At 45.6% G+C, this 23,048-nt stretch overlaps 5 protein-coding genes across 5 annotated transcripts; 3 read left to right on the plus strand and 2 right to left on the minus strand.

Moving 5' to 3' along the window:
* Nucleotides 1–677: 677 nt before the first annotated feature.
* Nucleotides 678–4,273, minus strand: MYCFIDRAFT_84428 (uncharacterized protein; the record flags this gene model as incomplete). Its single annotated transcript, XM_007934489.1, has 10 exons — nt 678–703; nt 760–788; nt 1,313–1,383; nt 1,536–2,189; nt 2,280–2,436; nt 2,631–2,693; nt 3,086–3,573; nt 3,637–3,681; nt 3,737–4,183; nt 4,259–4,273. The coding sequence occupies 10 exons, from the start codon at nt 4,271–4,273 to the stop codon at nt 678–680; spliced, it is 1,995 nt and encodes a 664-aa protein (XP_007932680.1).
* A 573-nt stretch (nt 4,274–4,846) lies between these two features.
* Nucleotides 4,847–5,581, plus strand: MYCFIDRAFT_201007 (uncharacterized protein; the record flags this gene model as incomplete). The annotated part of the gene is made up of 2 exons (XM_007934490.1): nt 4,847–5,062; nt 5,129–5,581. 2 exons carry the CDS (start codon nt 4,847–4,849, stop codon nt 5,579–5,581), a joined length of 669 nt encoding a protein of 222 aa, XP_007932681.1.
* Nucleotides 5,582–5,709: 128 nt separating this feature from the next.
* MYCFIDRAFT_180756 (uncharacterized protein) lies at nt 5,710–7,309 on the plus strand (the record flags this gene model as incomplete). The annotated part of the gene is made up of 15 exons (XM_007934491.1): nt 5,710–5,737; nt 5,779–5,795; nt 5,821–5,828; nt 5,862–5,883; nt 5,915–6,007; nt 6,031–6,251; nt 6,295–6,371; nt 6,402–6,563; nt 6,608–6,621; nt 6,652–6,716; nt 6,769–6,783; nt 6,821–7,033; nt 7,088–7,131; nt 7,165–7,250; nt 7,274–7,309. The coding sequence occupies 15 exons, from the start codon at nt 5,710–5,712 to the stop codon at nt 7,307–7,309; spliced, it is 1,101 nt and encodes a 366-aa protein (XP_007932682.1).
* Nucleotides 7,310–7,356: 47 nt separating this feature from the next.
* Nucleotides 7,357–9,643, minus strand: MYCFIDRAFT_180757 (uncharacterized protein; the record flags this gene model as incomplete). Its single annotated transcript, XM_007934492.1, has 5 exons — nt 7,357–7,383; nt 7,410–7,461; nt 7,485–7,923; nt 7,954–8,009; nt 8,040–9,643. 5 exons carry the CDS (start codon nt 9,641–9,643, stop codon nt 7,357–7,359), a joined length of 2,178 nt encoding a protein of 725 aa, XP_007932683.1.
* A 23-nt stretch (nt 9,644–9,666) lies between these two features.
* Nucleotides 9,667–11,211, plus strand: MYCFIDRAFT_180758 (uncharacterized protein; the record flags this gene model as incomplete). Its single annotated transcript, XM_007934493.1, has 7 exons — nt 9,667–9,690; nt 9,714–9,730; nt 9,766–10,659; nt 10,688–10,709; nt 10,745–10,798; nt 10,825–10,996; nt 11,033–11,211. 7 exons carry the CDS (start codon nt 9,667–9,669, stop codon nt 11,209–11,211), a joined length of 1,362 nt encoding a protein of 453 aa, XP_007932684.1.
* Nucleotides 11,212–23,048: the final 11,837 nt, after the last annotated feature.

Here is a 23,048-nt window from a genome sequence, read left to right on the forward strand (position 1 = left end):
ATCCTCTAGAAATCCGGCTAGGAGATATTATAGCGGAGATATCTACGGCCTAAGATACCTAGGAAACACTCGGGGTTACTATATAAAGTATAGTCCTATCCCGAAGAACGAAAACGATACGAGTACTTTAGTTACTCGTCTACCGGTTATCTATACCAATTCGGACTACGCGGTAGACTCGACTAGGAAATTAACGATAGGATATATATACCTATTAGCCGGAGAACCTATATCTTAGTCTACTAAACTATAAAGGTCTATAACGACTAGTACTACGGAAGCCGAATACTTAGCGCTATCCTACGCCGTAAAAGAAGCTATTTAGATCTTAAGTTTCCTCGAGTAAGTCTAATACCTTACGGAAGACGACTATAAAGAACCTATAAAGATCTATAGGGATAATAAGGCGGCTATCGCTTTAGTACGAAATCCGGAATTTTATTCTAAAACAAAATATATCGACGTAGCGGTATACTACGTATAGTAACTAGTTAAGGATAAGCTAGTCGATATAAAGTATATTTTAATAAAGGACTAACTCGTAGACTTCCTTACTAAACCTCTAATAAAAGGGAAGTTCGAAGAAAACGTAAAAAGAGCCCTAGGGATAAGAACGATTAAGAAGGATTAGGACTTAGCTATTTAGTTTATAACTAGATAGCTAAGTAGAGGGACTATTAGTAATACTCGAGAATATACGAGGCTAGTTAGATTTATAAGTAGGAGAAGGAGAAGGAAGTTAAAGGATTATTTACTTACGGCTTAGTAATAGCTTGTAATTCTTAGCACTAGGGTATATAAGTAGCTAGTAAGTCCTTTGTTTAAATAGTAAGCAATTCTATCGGTTTACCGCTTATCTATAATATTTACAATGATCTCGATTTTTTTGTAATAGATAAGATGTCTAAATTAAGCTATAGTAATTACCTCCGACGCTGCCTTGTCCTCTACCCTAGGCGTATTAGTTTCGACGGTTGGGATACTACGCGCAGTCCTTCCGGATTGAAAGGGCTTGTCACGCGGCCTGCTTAAGTATTGCAACGACGGGAGGAGAGAGGACTGGACTTTTGAAACGGTATAACAAGTCAAACGGCTACATTTGCCTAGGCAGGAGCAGTCTAAGAAGCATGCTTGTTGATTGTTGGGAATGGAGCTTTCGTTGCGAGCATCGTATTCAAAACAGAGATCTGCAAAGCAGGGGCTCGCAGTTTGCGAATCCTCTACACTTGTCTCCAAATGACATCTACAAATCATCCTCGACTTCTTCCGCCGCCTGGAGCCGAGTTCTACCAGCTTCCCTTTGCTGAAATACCACTCCGTCCAAGGCTTTCGTAAGAAACTGCATCGTGGAAAGGAGGTCGCCATCGCGGAAGTGATCGTTGGCTGAAACAAGCAGGTATTTGAACTCGGAAAGCGTCTGTTCTCCTAGTGGGTAAGGTATGGTAGGTGAGGGCCCGATCATGGGTGCAGTTGGGTCCTGCTGTGGCTTCTGCACCGTCAGCGTTTGCGTCATTTGTCGGTCTTGAAACACTTACACTGCCGACGTGTGAAGCACTGCTCGTAGGTGAAGAAAGCCCGCCATGGGCTGTCAGTGCCGGAATGTCTTGGACTTGAGCTGGAGCAACCCCAAACGAGAGGTCCATGCTCGACTGCCCATCGGCCATATCGTGATTTTCCTCCGGGAGTGTTTGAATCTCAGTACCAGACCCAGTGGTACATGTAGCAGGCTCACCAGACTCGCTCTTCCCAACCTGTTCCTTCGACTTGAGTCTCTGCGAATCTTCTTCAACCGTCTGACCGAAGCTGATACCTACGGCGTCGCTCACCAAACGAGACCTGGCAAATGTTCTCCCCTTTGGAGTCTTGAGATCATCGTGACCTCGTTCGATATGCGCCAAGAGATTCCTCAGCCTCCTCGCCATCTCAGTTGCGTCGATCCCAATGCTTCCAGGACTGGGGCTGTTCTGTTCTGCTTCTTTTTCTTCTTTGGCCATCTCCTTGTTGTTCTCTCCGTACAATGCTGGTGCCAGGTCATGGTACAGGGCGTTCAGAGCTTCTGGTGTCAAGTCGGCTACGGTTGCGATGCAGGTTTCGGCGAAGAATGCTTTAATGTGAGGGCTTGCGGATGTGTAGTCTGTGCGGCGTGGCATGTCTGTTTGTTGGTGATTGTGCTCGCTTGCAAGTTGTTGCTGGAAATGATAGAAGAGGAACGACAACATGAGTGCAAGGACGAGAGAAGATGTATTCTTGGCCGAGAGAAGTCATGGCTGCTTTCTTACCTTGAGATTCCACGGTATGTAGAACTCCACGGTATACAGGAGTGTTCTCCATGCTTTCTTTGTTGAGACTTCCACGGTATGAAACACTGAACCGCGGGAAACTTGGGAGCTGATGGAAATGAACCCGACGGCATTGCGGTTCTCGCCAAGCAGATGCCTGTCGAGACTCGAGGCTAGAGTCCAGAAATTGTAGTCCCGCGTTGATGGCTGCATTCTAGGGCCAGAAGTTTTGGCTCTGCAGCGATGGCCACAAATTTGGCACACGGCCAAAAAGTCTCCTCCGTCGGACACGACCGCAGAGTCACCACAACGCACCTTCGCGGCAACGAAGCCAAGACCGTTTGCACTCACCACCTCGCCCTCCGCAAATCACCATACGCCCCGTCGCCCGAACGATGTGCATTTCGCCATGCGCTACGAGCGAGTATCACGAAGTCTCCATGCGACAGTGCAGAGACAGCAACGTCCAGGTGTTCGTCAGCACAATGGTGTTTCCGTGATCGAGAGCTGCTTCTCCTTCAAATACTTCAGGCATGGCCGTCAGATGTGGGAAATTGAGGGTATGCTGTGCTCGCAATCTGCACCTTCGCCGTGGACATGAGGTATTTCGAATGCTGTTGAAGGATGTGGTGAACATGGCTGGCATAACATTCTGGACTCGGACTGGGACTACTGCGATACAGAAACAATCATGGTCCACGTCCGCCCTGAGATCACTGTACTCTATCAAGCTCATTCTTATGCCCCCAATCTCCTCCACTGCCGCAATCACTGGCGTCCATCAACCTCATTCTCGTGCCGCGAACCTCCTCCACTGGCGAAATTCTTCCTCTGCCGCCGCCGCTCTACGTTCCGCTTCTTCCACTACAGGCGCAAACTTCCGATGTACCGCGCTCAAGACCTCCAAGACTTCTTCATTGTCCTCATCGCCCAGCGCTGGCGTTCCCAGATTGAGCTTGAGAGCGAGGAAATCGGCAAGATCGGAGACACCGTGGGGAGTCAGTTTGGCCGCGAGCCTCTGGAGATGCGCCGGTGCTTGCGAAGTGTGCACCGCGGAAGTGACTCCGGATCGGAAGGAGGGTTCTTCAGGATGGACGCTGGGTTTGCATGGGAAATGTCCTGGAGCAAGGCGAGGTGTGGAGCGAGCGGATGAAAGAGGAAGTTGAGGATTGGCGTCTACGGTGGGATCGGCAGGACGACTGAGGATGTTGCGGAAGCTGGAAAGCAGAGCGCCGCCGCCTTGGCGTGCTGATGGTGCTGGGAGAGGCGCGGGTTTCACAGGAGCGCGGGTTTCCTGGCGTGGTCCACGTTAGCTTGACCTGGTCTGGAATGATCATATGTGCTTCTGAAAACGAACTTGACCCTGTGGCAGTCCTGCTGTAGAAGACATGGGATCGCGAGCCTGTGCGTTCATGGTCAGTTGGCGTCCTCTTGTCGAAAGAAATTCGATCACTGACATGTTCTGATGCTTCACGCTCTTCGACTGGCCGCAGGCGCGCTGGTGCTAGATGAACGGAAGAAGCTCCCAGTTCCTTCAGCCGGTCTTGGACAGCCACAATCAAAGTGTATTTGGAACCCTGCCACGGCCGAGCTGTCGTCGCAAAGCCTGCGTCGTGAGGCTGGAGCAACTTCTGCGTCTGCGTATGCGAGATCCAGTCAACGATATGCCTTCCTAAAGCCTGGTTCAGCTCGACGTCATCCGACAGGTAGTCTACAAGGCGCATCATTTCCAGAACCTGATCGACTTCTGGCAGCGACTCCGCATTGATCCCATGTCGATTGCAGAAGTCGACGATCCTATGTCGTTCTGTTTCTGGGCGAAAGTCGAATCTGGCGAAGGATCCCTTTGGACCACGTAGCTTGGGTGCAAGAAGTTGGGCGCGGGTGAAGTCTCCCGCACCGTACTGAGAGGCAACAAAGTCAGCTATTGAGTTCTCTTCACGTAGTTCCATCATCGTAATAACAAGATTACAGCTTACTGTGCGTGCCGCCATGATTCAGAAGCTCCCAATTTTTCGACTCGGTCGTTAAGGAAGAGCACTGGGATGGAAGGGTATCTCTTGCATGGTACAGATCAAGCCTTTAAGGAGCCGTGAGATGGTGTGAGAAAGGCTGTTCTGCTCGACTAGAGAAAGCAAGAGATTCGGCACGATCTGTCTCCAGAACACTAAGAATCCCAACGCAAGAAAGCCAGAAACAGAAAGCAAAAAGCCAGACAAGGACATCTGGACTTCCCAAGTTGAGTTTCCCAAGAACGCCCAGATCTATGCATTCTAATGCTCGGTTGGGGTATTCAACATTGAGAGCTCCTAGCATCCTGAGAATTCCAAGAACTGCGAGCAAGAAAGAAAGAACGAGTAAGAAGTGCAGCGTTGGCAAAGCTGGTTTTCTCGAGCGACAACGCCCAAATCGTCGAATTCTATCAAAATCATGTGGGAGGGGAGGAGCTCAATCTACATTACTTAAGTCAGCTATTCTTGCCTTGACATTCTAGCTCACACTCAGTTGCCTACTGCTGCATCTGAAACTCGCCCCAACTTCATTGAACCCCAACAGTAAACGAAAGCATGGCACTGCCACCACCAGCGCCAGCACTAGCACCACGCCAATCTTTGACGGACATGGCTCTCCAGGTCCAACGAAGTAAGACCTACGCCCTCCAGCTCCGCAATCTCCTAACCGAAGTGCACAAAGAAATGGCTCGTATTCCTCTCCCTGTAGAAACAGCCACTTCGAGTGAGAATCCTTCCTCACCCAACACAATCATCCATCAAGGTGCCGTGGTACGCGAACTGAACACCTTCGTCATCCTTCCCACATGAAATGAAATCGGCTAATATCTTTCTCAGCAACGAACCAACCTCTCCAACCTCATCACAAAAGTCCACTACAAACCCTCTCCCTCCGCCCTCGGCATCTCCCTTGGTTTCATCGTCTCTCACGCCCTGACCGCCCACTGGACCCGCGTCTTCGAAACCGCCGATCTCGTCGAATCCCACATCCGCACGGCATGCACATGTCCCAACCCAGAAGACCATCGTCGTCGCGCCGATGAGCTGGTGTATGAGATGCAGACGGCTGGGGAGAAGGCGGTTGTGAAAATTTGTCGGGATCTCATCGCCAGACCTATGGAAGGAGATGTAGATGGGGCAAATGATGTGAAGACAATTTGTGAGTTGATTGGAGGGGTTTGGAAGGTTACGGAGATTCAGATGAGGGCTTTTGAGAGGGTTGTCGAGCCGAGGTTTTGTGGGGGTCGTGGTGATGATGCTGGGAAGGGTAGTGGGTTGAGGGAAAGCTGATTGATCATGCATGAAACGAAGGAGAGGGAGGTGATGGGGTATGAATTCTGGTGATTGGGGTAGGCAAGGTGGTTCGGGGAAAGCCTGATTGATCATGCATGAAATAAAGGAGAGGGAGGTGATGGGGTATGAATTCTGGTGATTGGGACAGGCAAGGTGGTTCGAGGAAAGCCTGATTGATCATGCATGAAATAAAGGAGAGGGAGGTAATGGGGTATGAATTCTGGTGATTGGGACAGGCAAGGTAGTTCGAGGAAAGCCTGATTGATTATGCATGAAGTAAAGGAGAGGCAGGTGATGAAGTATGAATTTGATCTTGCCTGTCCGACCTAGATGCTTTTGGTGTTCGAACTTTCCATAGCCTCCCAGGCGCATTTGGTAGATCGCCGAAGCTTCAAATCCGCGAATCTCTTCACATCACACACTGTGTGCACCACGAACTTCACCAGGAGCTTTTCCTTCTACCAGTCTCACTCAAACTGCCGGAAATGCAAGCGAGAATGAAGCAGCCAACTATGTGGCGCTCCCAGCCCGGTGTTCAGTTCAGCCTTCACACTTCTTCGCCATTATTCGAGGCTTGTGGTGTTGAAATCTTCCATCCCTTCTGCATCGCTTGTCGAGAGCGTTCTGAGCGAGCATCCCGCTCTGCTGTAGCCTCACCCGAGCCATTGTCGTCGTAGCTGTAACGTGTGGTGATGATGGTGGTATATCAGCCTTTCGCTTCTCAGATGGCTTTGTTGTTGCCTTCTCCGATGCGGAGGCGTTTGGTCCTTTCCGCGCTTTTGGCTTCGTTGCAACCCCAAACCCTTCTTTTGTGCAGATGCAGCTGCGCCATCTTCATTTGCTGAGGAGCGCGAGATAGACTCAACGCCAACCTGCTTTGGAGCGTACACACAAACACCTGGACGCGGGAAAAGATCTGGGTCGATAAGGATTGTAGAAAGCCTCGTTGACCTGGATGAAGTCAGCCCGGACAAGACAAGTGCTGAGTCGCAGGTTAGCAGAGGCAGCGATACACCACGCGAGCCATCGCCGCAGATGTGGAAAATGATGATGAACAACAACATAAGCAGGGTGCCGATGAAGACGACACAGGCTTCAATGCATGGCACATCATTGCCGGATCCAACCCATGGTGATGAAAATGTATGCCCCAAACATCGGAAATGATTGGACTCCTATAACAGCATCCAAGGCGGGATGTAATGTAACGAACGAAGAAGAAAGGAGGACTGCAAGTCACGCAGTACAGCTCACGGAGTCAGCACACGTGCCGCCTTGGTCCAAGGAAATGCATCTCGAAGCCCCACTCGCTAAGCTGGATGAAATTCCCAACATGGCCTCCAAGAAGCTTGAAGATCAGCACAAGAAACAGGCAGAGAACTGCGAGAAACACTCCTTACTACCTTCATCAACCACTTGGCGCTCTACTACAGCCTGCTTACCCTTCTTGTTTGTCTTTTCCTCTTTTACTTTTAGCCTTGCCGGAGATCCACAATGTGTTAGAGGTCGAACAGTCATCATCCGTTCAAGAGGAAGCATTGGCAGAAGTTGCAAATATAGCAAGCAACCAAGGCCGATAGGACAGAAAATCATCGACAGCAAGTTTAGGAGAAGAAGCGAGAAAAGTCCGTGTCAGAACAAGCTTGCTTGCCCCCTGCCTAGTCGAGTGACAGTGTAATCCATTGTTAGAGCATTTCAGAGATTCCTCCCATCCCGAACCTCTAAGAGATCCGTATCCCTAGTACCTCGTTTGTCGGGAGGGAGTGAACTTCTTACAAAGACCATTCGTGCCATTTCTCCTGTCGTCGAGGCTAGCAAAGCAAACTATGGAAAGCCCTAGAAGAGCTCGCTGGTTGGGTATGTAAGTCGAAACAACCCTTTCAGACAATGCCCTCCCTACGGCGATGAAGGAAAATAGTGTACATATCGCATGTCCTCCTCTTGATCACACCCATCTTCAGTGGGCCTGGCTGAGTCGCAAGTCAAGCGGGCAAGGAGTTTTTTTTTGGATCTTGTCCACGTTCGGCAATATGAGTCTAGCAAGACTACCGAGCGCTCGAAGTGGAATTTCGTAGAGATGGCGGAAGACGGGACGATGAGAGTAGTGGTGATGAGGATCGTGATTAGGAGAATCGTGGTGATGAGAATCGTAGTGATGAGAATCGTGGTGATGAGAATCGTAGTGATGAGAATCGTGGTCATGAGAATCGTGGTCATGAGAATCGTGGTCATGAGAATCGTGGTTATAGGAACCATGGATGCTTTGAGTATCGTGGTGCTCATGCTATGTGAGACTGCTTGCGGCAGCCATGATGAAAGTCGAGGACCAAGAATGCATGCTTCAACCCTCCTGACAGACCCCCATCAACGTTTTCCGCCATTCCGCATCTTCATCATCATCATCATCGAAGAGCAAGAAAGCATGCTTCAATCCTCCTGGCAGAACTCTATCAACGTCTTCCACCACTCCATATCTTCTTCGTCATCATAATCCTCGTCATCATAATCCCATCTCTCGCCCTCCTGCTTTCCCAAACCAACACCCCTCATCAATCTCGCCAAAGCACACTCCACCATTCCCACCACCTCGCCGCTGATAGTATCGTCACTCACAGACTTGCACGCCTGGGCTACATTTTTCGCAACCCACCGATCGAACCATTCCCGAGGAAAATCTGACCGGCCACACACGGGCACGTCCTCCACAACGGCCATACATGGCGCCGCACTGCTTGTGAGCTGACGCCTGATTTCTCGGGCCCATTTCGTGGATCCGATGTCGCGATGGAGTCGTTTGATGAGGTCCTGCCAGAGGTTGATTTGGAGATCGTTGTAGAGTTCCAGACTGGCGAGGGTGCGGCGGAAATGGCGGAAGATGGACCAGGCGGGTGATGTGGAGCGGAGGAGTGTGAGGGGTATGATTTCATCTTTCTGGTCATGATGATCGTGATCAGGGTGGCGCGCCAAGTCGTGCATTGAGACGGCTATAGACTCGTATAGTTGTTGAGCGCGGCCGATGGGCCACCATGGCTGGGCCGCAACGACGTGACGCAATTCCATCATGGTGCGCTCGGTGGTGCTAATGTAGCGGGTGAGATTGGCATTGTATTGGGCCCAGAGAACGGCGATGGGCTCGGTGACGTGTGTGGTGCGGTGGAGGTAGTCTGAGATGGCGGCGTGACATGGCAGGATGGTTTCTCCTTTGCAAAGCAGGATGGGACATGCAGCGCCAGAAGTGGTGTCGGTACGCCGACGCTCGACGTCGGCGAAGAAGGGTTGTTCGCGAGGATTCGGCTGGATGGCACAATTGAGGTAGTCGGTATTGCAGAGGATGCGTTTGGAGAAATGGAGATTGTTGTAGTAGGTTCGGGAGGAGCGGGTCTTGCTGCGGAGGTGGTTCAGGCTGGATGAGACGATGTCGCTATGGCTGGAAGGGGGAAATCGAGGTGCGCGGCTCTGCTGGCGCCATTCTACGATGTCGGCAGTGGCGGCCAAGGCGAAAGGAGAGATCAGGTAGGCGATGGGGAAGAAAATGGTGGCGAGCAAAAGCCATGCAGCGAGTGTGATGCGAGTGCGTGGACGAGGTTGGCTGTGTCGAGGGCTGTCAATGTGTCGTGAGGATGAAGGAGGGATTGACGCCTGAGGCTGAAGCTGGGGCTGAAGCTGGGTTGGCGGCCGAGGATGCGATGATTTCCGCGGAGGTGGTGGCGGAGATGGGGGCGCAGGCGGAGCTGCGTGAGCGCCATCCTCATTCCCAACCACGCCCACACTCTCTCCCACTACCACGCCATGAGGCCGCAAGTCAGTCGACGACGAATGTGCCTGCGTCGGCTGGCCTTCATCCACCGCATCCATCCCGATTCCGCCCCGAGCTCGCACTTGCGCATCATCTTGTCCTCTGTCGCGCTGGATGAGCGTTCTGCTGGCGTGACGACTCCTGCCGACATTGCTGCGTGATGTCGCGCTGGTCATTCGACTGACGCTGCTGCTTTCAGACGCGGCTGATGCTGGTGCTGGTGGTATTGAGGAAGATGAGGACGATGTATACTTTCTGGGCATCGTGATGTCTTGCGGCATTGCGTATGCGGTTTCTCAGCTCGAGCGATGTTCATGGATCATCAAGCATAAGCAGGATATGTACACGTCGTGTTTCTTGCGCTTTCTCGAACACACGAACTGAGCTCCTTTAGACTGATGAGCAGCGAGCAGAGAGAAAGAATCCGAAATTCCCACGGTCAGAGATTGCCGCGAATCTCTTGGAAACGCAGCAAACTTTTCCCGCGCCTTGCATCCGCGACTGTATGCATGCATAAAGAACACCTCCACTCATCTTCTCCTCATCTTCTGCCCCTCCCACCAAGCTTACCAACGCACTGCTCTCCTTCTTACCTGCGAAACAGCTCCTCCAAATGCCATCTCGAACAGCAACAACAATCAAAACCAAACCCACCACGCTTAGGGAGCACCAAAAGAAACAGCACCAAAAAGAACAAATGCAACAAGAAAACCGCCTCCTCCGTCCTCTGCTTATCTTCATCGCCGCCCTCCTCATCCTCATTGCCTCCTGGTTCTTCCTCTCCCGATCTCCACCATCTCAACCAAACTCATCGACCGCTTCCTCCCATTCTTCTTCGTCTTCTCAACACCAAGTACAAGCTCCGCCGTCGAAGCCCAACAAGAACAACGAACTGGCTCAGAGCAAATGCATGTATCTTCCAAATGCTGTGCCGCGGATGGATGGTGGTCAGGGCTTCGCCATTCATAGAGGAGAGTGTATTCCGATTACGTGGGCGTAATGAGGATGAGGAGGAGGATAAGGAGGAGGATGAGGAGGAGGATGAGGAGGAGGATGAGGAGGAGGATGAGGAGGAGGATGAGGAGGAGGATGAGGAGGAGGATGAGGAGGAGGATGAGGAGGAGGATGAGGAGGAGGATGAGGAGGAGGATGAGGAGGAGGATGAGGAGGAGGATGAGGAGCTCTTCGTCAATTCGTGCATAGCTTGGGACATTGCCGCTGGCCACCAATCAGCCCGAGCTCAACCACGACAGGTATTCGTTACTGGCCGCTTACCTCTGTCATGACAAGGACTTCCTTGCTCATAGCTTCCCAAATGGCCTCTCAAAAGTCATACTGTAGCAATCCAAGCACAATTCCCTTAGACTGATGCTTCTTACGGGCTTCCGAGTTTTCCCTCCATTTCAGACCTTGCAATTGTGTTCGAAAACCACTCGGCGTACAGCATGTCGCTCTCGACTTGGCATTGACAATTATACCCTGCAATGACTTCTACTGCGGTGCTTTCAATCGAGCCATAGGCCACCGCCAGTGGCATTCAGACACCACTACTCAAAGACGTGCTCGCCCAGCTTCACACAATAAGCGCTTCACGTTGTTGCACTCTATCACAGGCGGTACAGGATCAGGCCTCATCACAAGCGCAGCCTAAGCTATTGCCGATTTGGTGTACTTCGTAGTCCCTCTCAACAGCCTGGACGATGTACGCAGCATGCTTTCCATTCTTGGGAACGACTCAACGCCTGGCTGTCGATGTCTCCTTGGAAAACCGGCAATGACTTGGCCTGGAGAGGCAAATGACCTGAAGCCGGGGAAGGCGGCATTTTCATAAGGACTCAAGTCCGGTGGGGTTTACATGAACTTTACGCCCGATCTCTTACACTCTGATCTCGTTGTCGCTCCTAGAAACGGGTTGGAAGGGTTGCACTTCAAGGCACTTTTCAGGTCAGTCACTGGACGTCTCAAGTCAATGCGACACGAAACGCACGTCACACGTCTATGCAATACCGGCGTAGGTCAGGCGGAGTCTCGCCGGGCCAGCCTTCCACGATAAGACAAGCTTGCGGCGCTCTCGATGCTCGACTCTTAGAAATAAGCTTTGTTAGCCTCAAAGCGAGTGAATGATAATTTCGGGCTGCTTTGTCCTTATATCCTTCTTTATATATATACAGCCTTTATATATAAAGAAATAAGATTACGAGGCGTAATACGGCGCCTCTAGAACTATCGGATATACCGATACTATTGTCGGAGTAGCCGACAATAGTAAGGATACTCGACAATAGGAAGGACTAAATATATATATGCCTAGGATAGTCACTAGTTTAGATAGAACATAACGAACACAACACAGCTTAGCCTACACTACTACTATACAATTCAACAGGTTATAAGCCCGGCTAGCTCTTAACCTAAGATACTAAGCCTTACTCGCTATCGACTACTATTCGAAATACCCTACCGATCTTACTATATATCGATAACGGATACTTTTAATCTAGACGACTATCGATATATAAACGACTTATATAACCAATCCCCGAGTATACTACTATACGAAGACAATAACGGCGGACAAGAACAATACCAATTAAATACTCTAAATACGGATACCCGACTACTATTAAAAATCGAAACAAACGACTCTTTCGTAATTACAACGGTTACTATTAAAACTATTGTAGTTTCAAAAGACCCTCGAAGAGAAACTCAAGCTACCGAAGGTAGTAAAAACCGATAGATTAATCTATTAATCTATAAGAAAGACCTACGCTACTAGTCTTAATCTAAAGAATTAACCTACTCCTTATACTTACTCTACTTAAGATAGCTTCTTAAGTAAGAATATACGGTTTAGGATAAACAGCTATAGATTAAACTAGTGATTAAACTATAATTATTAGAAAAAGACAACCTATATCTATTAAAATGACCGACCGACTTATACCGGAATCCGATAAGCTAGTCGGTAGTAGTAACTACGAGATCTGGTCCGAAAAAGTTAAGAATATCTTAACTTATAAAGGATACGAAGGGGCCCTAGAAGAGAATCCTAGTAATAACGAGTTAACCCTAAGATCGGCACTATCTATACTAAGGTTAACCCTTAAAGACGGGCCTCTATTATAAGTAAAAACCGCTACGACGCCGGCTGAAGCTTAGAATATCTTAGAAAAACGGTAGTCTCCGAAGGGATTCGCCGCCGAATACTAATTATTCTGCAAGCTATTTAATTATAACCTAGCTATTGCTGGTACTATAGAGACCTACGTAAACGAATATACTAGGCTTATAAGTGCCCTAGAAGCTAGAGGAATAGCTATACCCGAAAAGCTATCGATTTCGCTACTACTAAACGGAGTCGACGAAAACTACTCTACCTTTATTACTACGATTACGAATCGATCTAGAGACGATCGCCAAGATATACTATACCTAGACGATATAGTAAACGGCCTCTTAGACCAATCTCGACGGTTAGAAACCTATAAAACTGCTAGGGTCCTTTATACTAATAGCGGTTTTCGGACTACTCCGGCAGCCCCTATTAGTAATAATCGAGTTAGCAAATTAAGGAATCCGTATTTAAAATGCACCTACTGTATCGGAAAAGGTCGTACGGGTATAGGACACTTAGAAAATAAGTGTTGGATTAAATATCCGGAGAAAAAACTAAGCTACCTTAAGAATAAGGACTTAGGAGCTACCGAACAAGAAGCCTACTATACGAGGGACCTAAATACGACTAAGGACGCGTATAATATCGAGTTATCTAGTAGGAATCAAAGCTATCCCGATATAGATATACTCGATACCGACCGAGACCTAAACGAAGAAGTAGTACTCTACGCTAGTAACGAGGCTACTAACGAACAACCTAAGGACTCGAATACGAACCTAACGTCTTATATTCGCGATATATCGGTAAAAAACACGAATGGAACCGTCTAGTTTCTATTAGATTCGGCTTGTACCTCGTATATTATAAACGAAAGGGCTTATTTTAAGACCTATACTACCCGGAATACACCCGTTAAATAGGGTAGTAAGGAAACTATAATATCACCCGGATACGGAGACGTACAATTAACCTTTACGGATACGAAAGAACCGTATATCTTAAAGGATTGCCTTTATATACCGGATTTCGAAGTAAACCTCGTATCCGTAGTAAAATTAGACGCCGCCGGAGTCCAAGTATATCTTTAAGACGGTCAAGCCTACCTATTAGAGGTTAATAATAAGCGAGTAAGATCCCTTACTATCGGACGACGTATCGGGAACCTATACCGATTAATTTATACGATACCGATAGAAGCCGGAGAACTAGCCGCTATAGCGACAACTACCGATATAAATCCCGAAGCTTACGTCTATCGAGATCCTTATCGAGAGTTACATATACGCTTAGGACATATAGGATATCCTACTATGTCTAAAATAATAGAAAATACTACCGGAACCTCGATTACAAAAAGAAGATCTTACTAGTAATAAGAATCTTACTTGCGAGGTATGTCTTAAAGCGAAATTCTCTAAGACTATAAGTCGAGAAATAAGTAAACCGGCTAATAGCTATCTAGATAAAGTAACTGCAGATCTCTGCGGCCCTATAGGACCTATCTCTATAGACGGCTTTCGTTACTTTATATCTTTTCTAGATAGTTATAGTCGTTTTATTACTACGTATACTTTACGCTTTAAAACCGAAGTACTCTCTACTATTAAACATTATAAACTACACTCCGAAAACGAGTTTAGTAATAATATGCAACGCCCGAGCCTTAAAAGATTTAAAACCGATAACGGTACGGAATTCGTTAATAAACCTACGACCGAATTCTTAAAGAACTCCGGTATTAGATACGAACTATCGGCTCCTTATACTCCGGAACAAAACGGCCTAATCGAAAGACCTAATCGAACTCTACTATATAGAGTACGGGCGTTACTAATTCAATCCGGACTAAGCAAAAGATTTTGGCAATTCGCTTTAGAAACCGCGGAATACATCTATGTTAGGACACCGCATAGTGCCCTCGGTTTTAAAACGCCTTACGAGCTAAAATATAAGGAGAAACCCGACCTAAGTAATATAAGAACGTTCGGTTCTATTGCTTACTATACGAACAAGACGCCGAAAAAGCTAGAATCTAGAGTACGAAGAGCTATACTAATTGGTTTTAGTACTAAACAATACAAACTATACGACTTAGAAGCTAGGCGCGTAGTTTGGTCTCGAAACGTTAAGATACTCGATAGAGTATTCTTAAGTAGTACTACTTATACTACTAAAGAATCTATTAGTACGGATACACTACAAGATATACCGACTATAGAACTTAATACGATTAGAGATATTACTACTCAAAACGATAGTAATATACTGCCGGGGCCTAGCGGTAATATGCTAGAAGAATTAGAGAGCTTAGAAGTTACTCTACCTAAGAAACAGTCTCTAGACGCCCCGGAATCTACTACTAGTATACAAGAAGAGCCTAAATATAAAAGGCCTAGACTAGCTAAAGACGAGGCTAATACCCGAATACGGGATATGTTTAATCTATACGAAGGATATAGAAACAACGACGAAATAGCGTACTTAGCGGACGATAATATTACCGATCCGGATACGTATAAAGATGCTATTAATAGTCCTAATTCCGAGAAGTGGAAAGAGTCTATGCTTAAAGAAATAACCGATCTACAAGCTTAAAACACCTAGGAACTAGTAGAACTACCGCCGGACCGAAAAGCGCTAAAAGGACGCTTCGTTTATAAATCAAAATTAAACGAGAAAGGCGAGGTAGTAAAACATAAATCCCGATGGGTAGTAAAAGGGTATAACTAAGTAAAAGGGATTGATTACGATCAAACCTTTAGCTAAACGGCAAGGCCCGAAACTTGGCGATCGTTATTCTACTTAGCGGCTTATTTTAATTGGGAAATAGAACAGTGGGATATAAAATCCGCGTTCCTAAATGCCGAAATAGACAAGGAAATATACGTCGAACAGCCTATAGGCTATACGGACAATACGAATAAGGTATGCCGTCTAAATAAGGCATTATACGGATTAAAACAGTCTCCTAGGCAATAGTTTAAGAAGCTAAGTAGCCTACTAGCTACTATAGGTTTTAAACCGATACCTAAGGACGGGGCTGCCTTTATAAATAAGGAAACTAATATCCGAATTACGTGCCACGTTAACGACTTACTTATATTCGGTCCGAATAAAAAAGATATTGACTCTATACGAGAATATCTCTCTAAGACGGTAGAAGTTACCGATCTAGGTCCTATACGATACTATCTAGGTATAGAAGTATCTAGGGATAGGCCTAATAGGGTAGTGGAACTCTCCTAAAAGGCATATATTAAAAAGATACTAAAGAGGTTTAATAAAGAAACTAGCGCTAGCGTAGCTACTCCTACGGAGCAAGGAGTAATCCTAAAACAGTCTACGGCTAAAGCGTCTATAGAGGACCTATCTGAGTATTAAAAACAAGTAGGGTCTCTTATATACTTAGCTATACAAACGAGACCCGACCTATCTTTCGCGGTAGGGCAAGTGGCAAGATGTGTGTCTAATCCGGATAGGACTCATTTTAGAGCCCTAGATAGGATTTGGAAATATCTTAATACTAATCAGAATAGCCTTGTTTATCGGGCTAATCGTCCGCCGCTTCTTAAAGGTTACTACGACTCCGATTACGGGGGCAATTTAGATAACCGAAAATCAACTACGGCGTATATCTTTACGCTAGGCGATAAGGCACCGGTATCTTAGGTTAGTAAGCTCTAAAAGACCGTAGCGCTTAGTAGTTGCGAGGCTGAATATATAGCTCTAACGGAAGCTACTCGGGAATACTAATTCCTATCTAATTTAATAGTATCCTTAGATATAAATCTAGAAGGAAATACTATAGCTACCGATAGCTAAAGTGCTATAGCACTAGCACAAAATCTAGAGCATTACTCTAGGACAAAACATATCGATATACGATATTATTATATAAGAGAACTACTTGAAAACAAAGTAATATCTCTAGTATATATAAATACAAAAGATCAAATCGCCGATCTACTAACTAAGGTACTATCGGCACCTATATTTACTAGACTAAAGGATTTATTAGGCCTATAAGGACTTAAGCAATCGTCTAGAATCGAAACTGCCCTAGAAAATAAAAAGATATACGTAATATACTCTATAGAAGAGTACGTATACTTATGTTCTATTTACTATAGAACTCCTAACCCTAGAACAAAACCGAGTATACTATTCGATTCTACGTATAAAACTTCCTAGATCTATATACTTAGGGTATTATACGACTATCTAATAGTATTAAACTAACGGTCGAAAAAGACTCTCTAAAAAAACGACGAGGTAACGTCGGAAGAGACTTTGCGGAAAATTACCGGATTAAGCCTAGTTAGTCCGGGGAAATCTAGGGAAACTAAAAATCTACTAAACAATACTTCATTCCCTCGAAGTACGACAAAACCTACGATTCTATATAATAGGATTGTTTATCGGCTATCTACCGCTTACGGGGGTGTCTTAGAAATAAGCTGTATTAGCCTTAAAGCGAGTAAATAATAATTTCGGGCTGCTTTGTCCTTATATCCTTCTTTATATATATATAGCCTTTATATATAAAGAAATAAGATTACGAGGCGTAATACGGCGCCTCTAGAACTATCGGATATACCGATACTATTATCGGAGTAGCCGACAATAGTAAGGATACTCGACAATAGGAAGGACTAAATATATATATACCTAGGATAGTTACTAGTTTAGATAGAACACAACGAACATAATACAGTTTAGCCTATACTACTACTATACAATTCAACATCGATGCCTTACGTTAGGAGGACCTTCGGAAGCACATACTAGCTCCCTATTAGCTAGGCTTTTACGCTACGGAAGCTCTCCTACTAGCTACGTAGACGGCGATGCTTAGATTCTATCCGACTAAGCGACGCATTAACTACTAAAACAGAAGGCTGCGAAAGGCGACATATTTCTTCAATTTAAAGCAGTTGCCTTTTCGTAAGCATTAAAAGGAACTCCTATCTATTAGATCCTAGGACCGGAGTCGTGCCTCCTATTAGTGTGCGATCTAGAGTCTCTAGCCTAATCTATCGTCTACGGAGTCGTTCGAGGTTTACGTAACCTATCGCTACGCTATAGAACGCTTTCTTATATAATTTCCTCGCCTCGTAATAAACGAGTCGTAGAATAACTCTACGAATGTAAGGAGACCGGCGTTTGTCTCTCTAGTAACTAAATACCGCGGCACGACCTCGCTAACCTAGTTAAATATGCTAGGATTTTGTAGCTACAAATTAGGTCTTAGCTAAGGCTAGATTTAAGCCTTAGAATAAAAGTACTCCGCTATAACCTCTCTACTATAGGTAAATGTACAAAGTTTAGTAGAACCGCAAATCAGTTCCCTAGCTAAGGCAAAATTTAAGCCGTAGAGTGTAGATGCTCCGGTATAATCTCGCCGCTATAGTTTAATATACAAGTTTATTAGAACCGCAAATCCGGTCCTTAGCTAAGTCTATATTTAAGCGCCGGGATTCTGCGCGAGGCGGACTAAAATTCGGGTTCGATATACTCGTAAAAGTCGGAACAAGTACCCCGCGCGGTAAGGAACTATATTATTCTATAATAGACCTTTAAAGTACGACTTCGGTAGACAATCTAACTTTCCGACTATTCCGTATCCGTAACTATTTTTAGTATCCTAGAACTTCGAAGTATAGGTTTTAGTAATCGTAAAGGTCCGACCGCGAAAATGTTCCCTATTTACGAGCCTAAGGTCGTTATTACGCCCGCTTTACGTATAACTATAATTAGTACGGTAGCTAAGGAGAGAGTAAGATCTTAGGATAGCGCTCGATATCTAAAATATAACAACTTAATAAAAGTTAGGGCCCCTTTAGGCTTAGTGCGGCTTAAAACGGGCTAACCGCGGCCTCTAATTAGTAGACGCGAGGAACGTTAATACCTTAGCGATTCGGAAGGGCGTAGACGTCGTAGTATATACCGCGACGAGCTATAACTTCGATAGTAGTCTTAAAAAGGGCGTATTTGTCGTATATACCTTATCTAGCGGTATTTACTCGAAGTAGTATACTCGATCGCGCTAGTAGCCTTACGGGAAGCGTAATTTAGTACGTACGACCGGTACCGAGGCCCTACTATCGCGAGCTCTGCTATCGGGGTCTTATAAATACGATACTATCGACCCTTTTAGTCGCTATCGTAGCTCTATTAACCTCTATAGCCTTCGAGAAGCTATACGAAATTGTAGTATCCTTCGCTCGCGAGTCCTAAGGAAGGCGCGCGTCGCGTATACGACTATAGTAGCCGCGTATAACGCGCCTACGTCCGGAGATATAACGACTTTAGTAGGCGCGCGGTTATTAATTACTACTATAACAACCTAATATCGCGATCGACTATTATAGACTCTACTAGAACCGACCTCGATCTAACTCCCCTAGCCGCCGGGTACTTATTCGCGTTATACCGGTATAGATCTAACGAGGGCCCGCTACTAACTACCTATCGTAGTCTCTCGAGGCCTACCGTAATACTCGCGAAGACGTACGCTTAAGATTATAGTCTTAAAGGGTCCGAGGTATAGAAAGCTATAGTAAGTAGTATAGTAGCGGTCGTACTCCGAAATAGCGGCTAACAATTCTAGTACGAGGAGGTTTACGGTACTCGGTAGGAATTACCGTAAGAGTCGGTAGTTTTCTTTATAAAGATATAGTAAGACTCGCTACTACTTAGCCCGCTATAGAGGATGCTCGATCTACGGCGGTTTAGCTTATTTCCTTCGTTTAGTATCGTCCCTCGGAAGCTAGACCTTAGGCAGATATTCGAATCGTAGCTAGTAGAAGGATCGACTATCGCGAAGCCTCTTAAGGTGTTTTATATCGCTACTAGCCTTTTCTATAACGACGTCGCCGATAAGGCGGCTATAAAGGTCCTCGAGATCTAGTATTAATTCGATACGATATCCGGCTATAGTATTAGCGTCGCCTTACTCTTAGAGAGTACTACTCGCGATTAGGAATAGACGGTATAGCTCCCGGCCCTGTTTAGCGACAAGTACGCTAAGATAACCTACTTCTTAGACTATTTCCGGCTCCTCCGTAACGGTATAGGCTTCGACTAGGTAGCGACGCAGAGTTGTCTCTTAACTATATACGGCGCTCCTATCCGGCGAAAGCCTTTATTATTATTATTCGGTCTCGCCCCGCTAGAGGAGTATCGTAGCGAGTCGAGCGTTATAATAAACTAAGGCGCGGGTAATCGTAGTATAGAGCGTAAGGGAGAATATAGTATTTAAAGAGGTTGCGGAAGGAAATCTACGATAATCTTAGTATATTTATTGTAATTTTTAGCGTACTATCTACTTAACGGATATCTTTTTATATCCCTCGATACGATATAAATTTATAGCTCTAGAAGATATATCTTACTAGATTATACTACTAGAGGTAGACGACGAGCTCCTTCGCCTTAACTCGAGTCCTTAACGACTTCGTTCGTATTAATACCTCCCTAGCGACGATACCGACGTTATAGTAGTAGGATCTAAGCTAGAGTAGTAAGCGTAAGGTCGCGTATTTGTTATCGCGTCGCGAGAGGCCGTTATTATTATTGCGGGTCGCTTTATATCGTCGCTTTATACGTATATAAATAGTAATATTGCGGCGTTACGCGTTATCTAAATATTACTACTATAATAACTAATATAGCGACTACTTCTATATAGCTATATCTACCTCCTTCTAGTTATCGATATTACTAGTAGCGACCTCGATAAAGGCGCCCCTCCTATACGGTCTTAGCTACTATAGCCCTCCCTAATAGTAAGTCTCTAGCGTGTCGGTCGCCGTACGCTACCTTCGCTAATATCGAGCTATAGAGATAGACGTTCTACGTAGTATACTATAGCGAGCCTTTTAATATTAGGAATTGAATCGCGCTATAGCCGAGATTAAGTACCTCCGCGCTTCTATACGACTTCGCTAATAGCTCGCTATAGGCCGGGCTCCGGTATATTAAGAAGCGCTATAAGACATATATAAGCTAGTTACTAAGGAGGTATTACGCCGCGTACGCGAAGGCCGTAATATAGATAAGAATAACGGCTTCTCTCCTAAACCTCCGTACTATAGCGTTATAGATTACCGGCCGTCTAGGCATATATCGAGATTAGTATCTCTAGTTATAAATAAGATCTACTAGCGGACGGAGTCTCGGGACGAAGAATATATAGTATGTATTCTCGTATATCGTCTAGTATATAGTAGTAGAAAGCTAACTCCTATAGATCTCCGTACCTAAGTAGTTATAGGACAAGTACCTAGATAGTAACCTTAACGTTGTTACTACTTAGGCGTAACGGGAAGAGCAAATAGAAGGGTCTATCGTCTACGTTAATCTAGATACGAATACTAATAGGCTCGACGAACTCGATAAGTTCGAGCCGATACTATACCTCTAAAAGTCTAACTCGCTATTTCTTCGGCATTGTCGCTAGGTATATCCGTCGCGTACCCTAAGAATGTAGCGCTTTTACTAACCGGTTCTAGATCGAATTCGCGTAGATAAAGCTTGCTACTATAAAGCCGTTCGGTATAGATCGCTTCGTCGTCGTTTCTCTATATATATATCCTACTATAACGAGCCGAACGGATAGTACCTTCGTATAGAGGGTCCTAGTTAGGTACGACCTACGGTTATTAGAGGAAATCTATCTTCCTAGCGCTATCGATACTTTGCTATAATATAACTAACCCTTCGACTTTCCGCGAAACAATAGCTATATTAAATACTACGACTTCTTCGACGTAAAGGCGGGAAGAGACTTCGATATAAAAAGGAGGCTATAGTTAGTATAGAATGCTACTAATTTCGGTTATACTTAAATCGATACGGACGACGCGATAGTAATCCTCGATATAGGGCGTAGGAATAGAGAGTTTTATCGTCTAGAGATATATATACGAATAGGAGAGTAGTACGTTTCCTTAGGACTACTATAAGTACGGTACTCGCGCCCTAGAGACAGACGCTATCGTAACTTAGAAAGAAGGCGGAGGAGCCTAAGTACGGTATCGTAGGTAGAGTAATCTATCTCCTTTAGTCTATAAACTTTCCGTACTTATTATCGTCTCTAGGCTATAATTTGCCCTTACGCGACGTCTTCGATAGCGTAGCGGCGCGTAGGGTGCATTTAAAGCTATATCTCGTTCTTACTACGCGTAAAGATAATATACTCTCTAAATAGGCGGCGGTACCGGACAAGTTAGAGGCCCTAGATAGACCGATACGTTCAGTTTTAGTCTCTATCTCGTCTTAGTATAGATAAGAAAGTACGCACCTTAGAAGGCTAGGGTTTTCTTTTTATATATATAAAGTTCTAGTATCCCTAAATTACGCGGGCGCTCCCGCTTAGCGCGGCAGCTCCTAGATACGGGGAAAATTACGTATAGGAACTCTAGAATTCGCGGCTATAGCCGGCCGCCTTACGCGAGCGTAAAAGGATAGCTAATAGAGAATTCGAACCTCTAATACTAAAAGTTATACCCTCGCTAGTCGCTACCCTATATCTCTATAAGGACTACGAGCGAATAACTCTTACTATCTAGAACCGATCTAATTAGCTAGAGGGTTATAGAATATAGATAATTATATAGATTAAAAAAAAAGTTGTAGCTAATAAGGGAATTAAACCCTCTATCCGGACGATCTAGTAGATCGTAGATCGCCTTATACTAATTTTACCGTATTCTTAAAGGTACGGTCGGCTAATATATTTAAGCGAATATAGTTCGGCATCTCGCTAACTAGGGCTAGCTTTAAATAACTAGCGAGTATATAACCTTTAGGACTACCTAATTAGCTAGAGGTCTCTATTTACATAGCGGCTATAAGCGTCCCCGCTCGCTTAGCTCCGGTTACGTATTAGAAAGCCGCTCCTATCCGACCTCGCCTTTCTTCGCTATAGAAGTACGTATAGTATTAGTAGAGAGTAAATAGAGGATTAGTAGAGACGACGCGAGGAGCGGGCGAGGTTTAGAAGAGGAACTCCCTTTTCGCCGTTAGGATAGCGCGGATCGATACGTCTTACTAGCATTTCGCGACGACGAAAGCGTAGGTAGTAAATAGACGATTAGTAGAGACGACGCGAGGAGCGGGCGAGGTTTAGAAGAGAGACTCCCTTTTCGCCGTTAGGATAGCGCGGATCGATACGTCTTACTAGTATTTCGCGACGCCGAAAGAGTAGGGAGTAAATAGAGGATTAGCGGCGTACGCGGTCGGTATAATTTTCGTAGCGGTAGCGAGTATAGAAGAGGAGAGTAAAACATATAGTTAGATATAGGCGACGGTAAGGGTAGGACTATTTTTATTTTATTTCTACTAATTTAGATACTACCGGAATCGCGATATCTTTAGATACGGCCGTTAATTACCTCTAAACTCTAGCTCGTTAATAGCCTTTAGGTATACGTCGCTAACTCCCTACTTCTATTAATATCTTAGGTTACTAGTCCCGTATATCTAAAGCTAGCCTTATTCTACGCCTTCTCTAATATCTAGGGCCGATACTTGTTCTCCCTATC

Source organism: Pseudocercospora fijiensis (assembly GCF_000340215.1).
Source record: "Pseudocercospora fijiensis CIRAD86 unplaced genomic scaffold MYCFIscaffold_22, whole genome shotgun sequence".
Lineage (NCBI taxonomy): Eukaryota > Fungi > Ascomycota > Dothideomycetes > Mycosphaerellales > Mycosphaerellaceae > Pseudocercospora > Pseudocercospora fijiensis.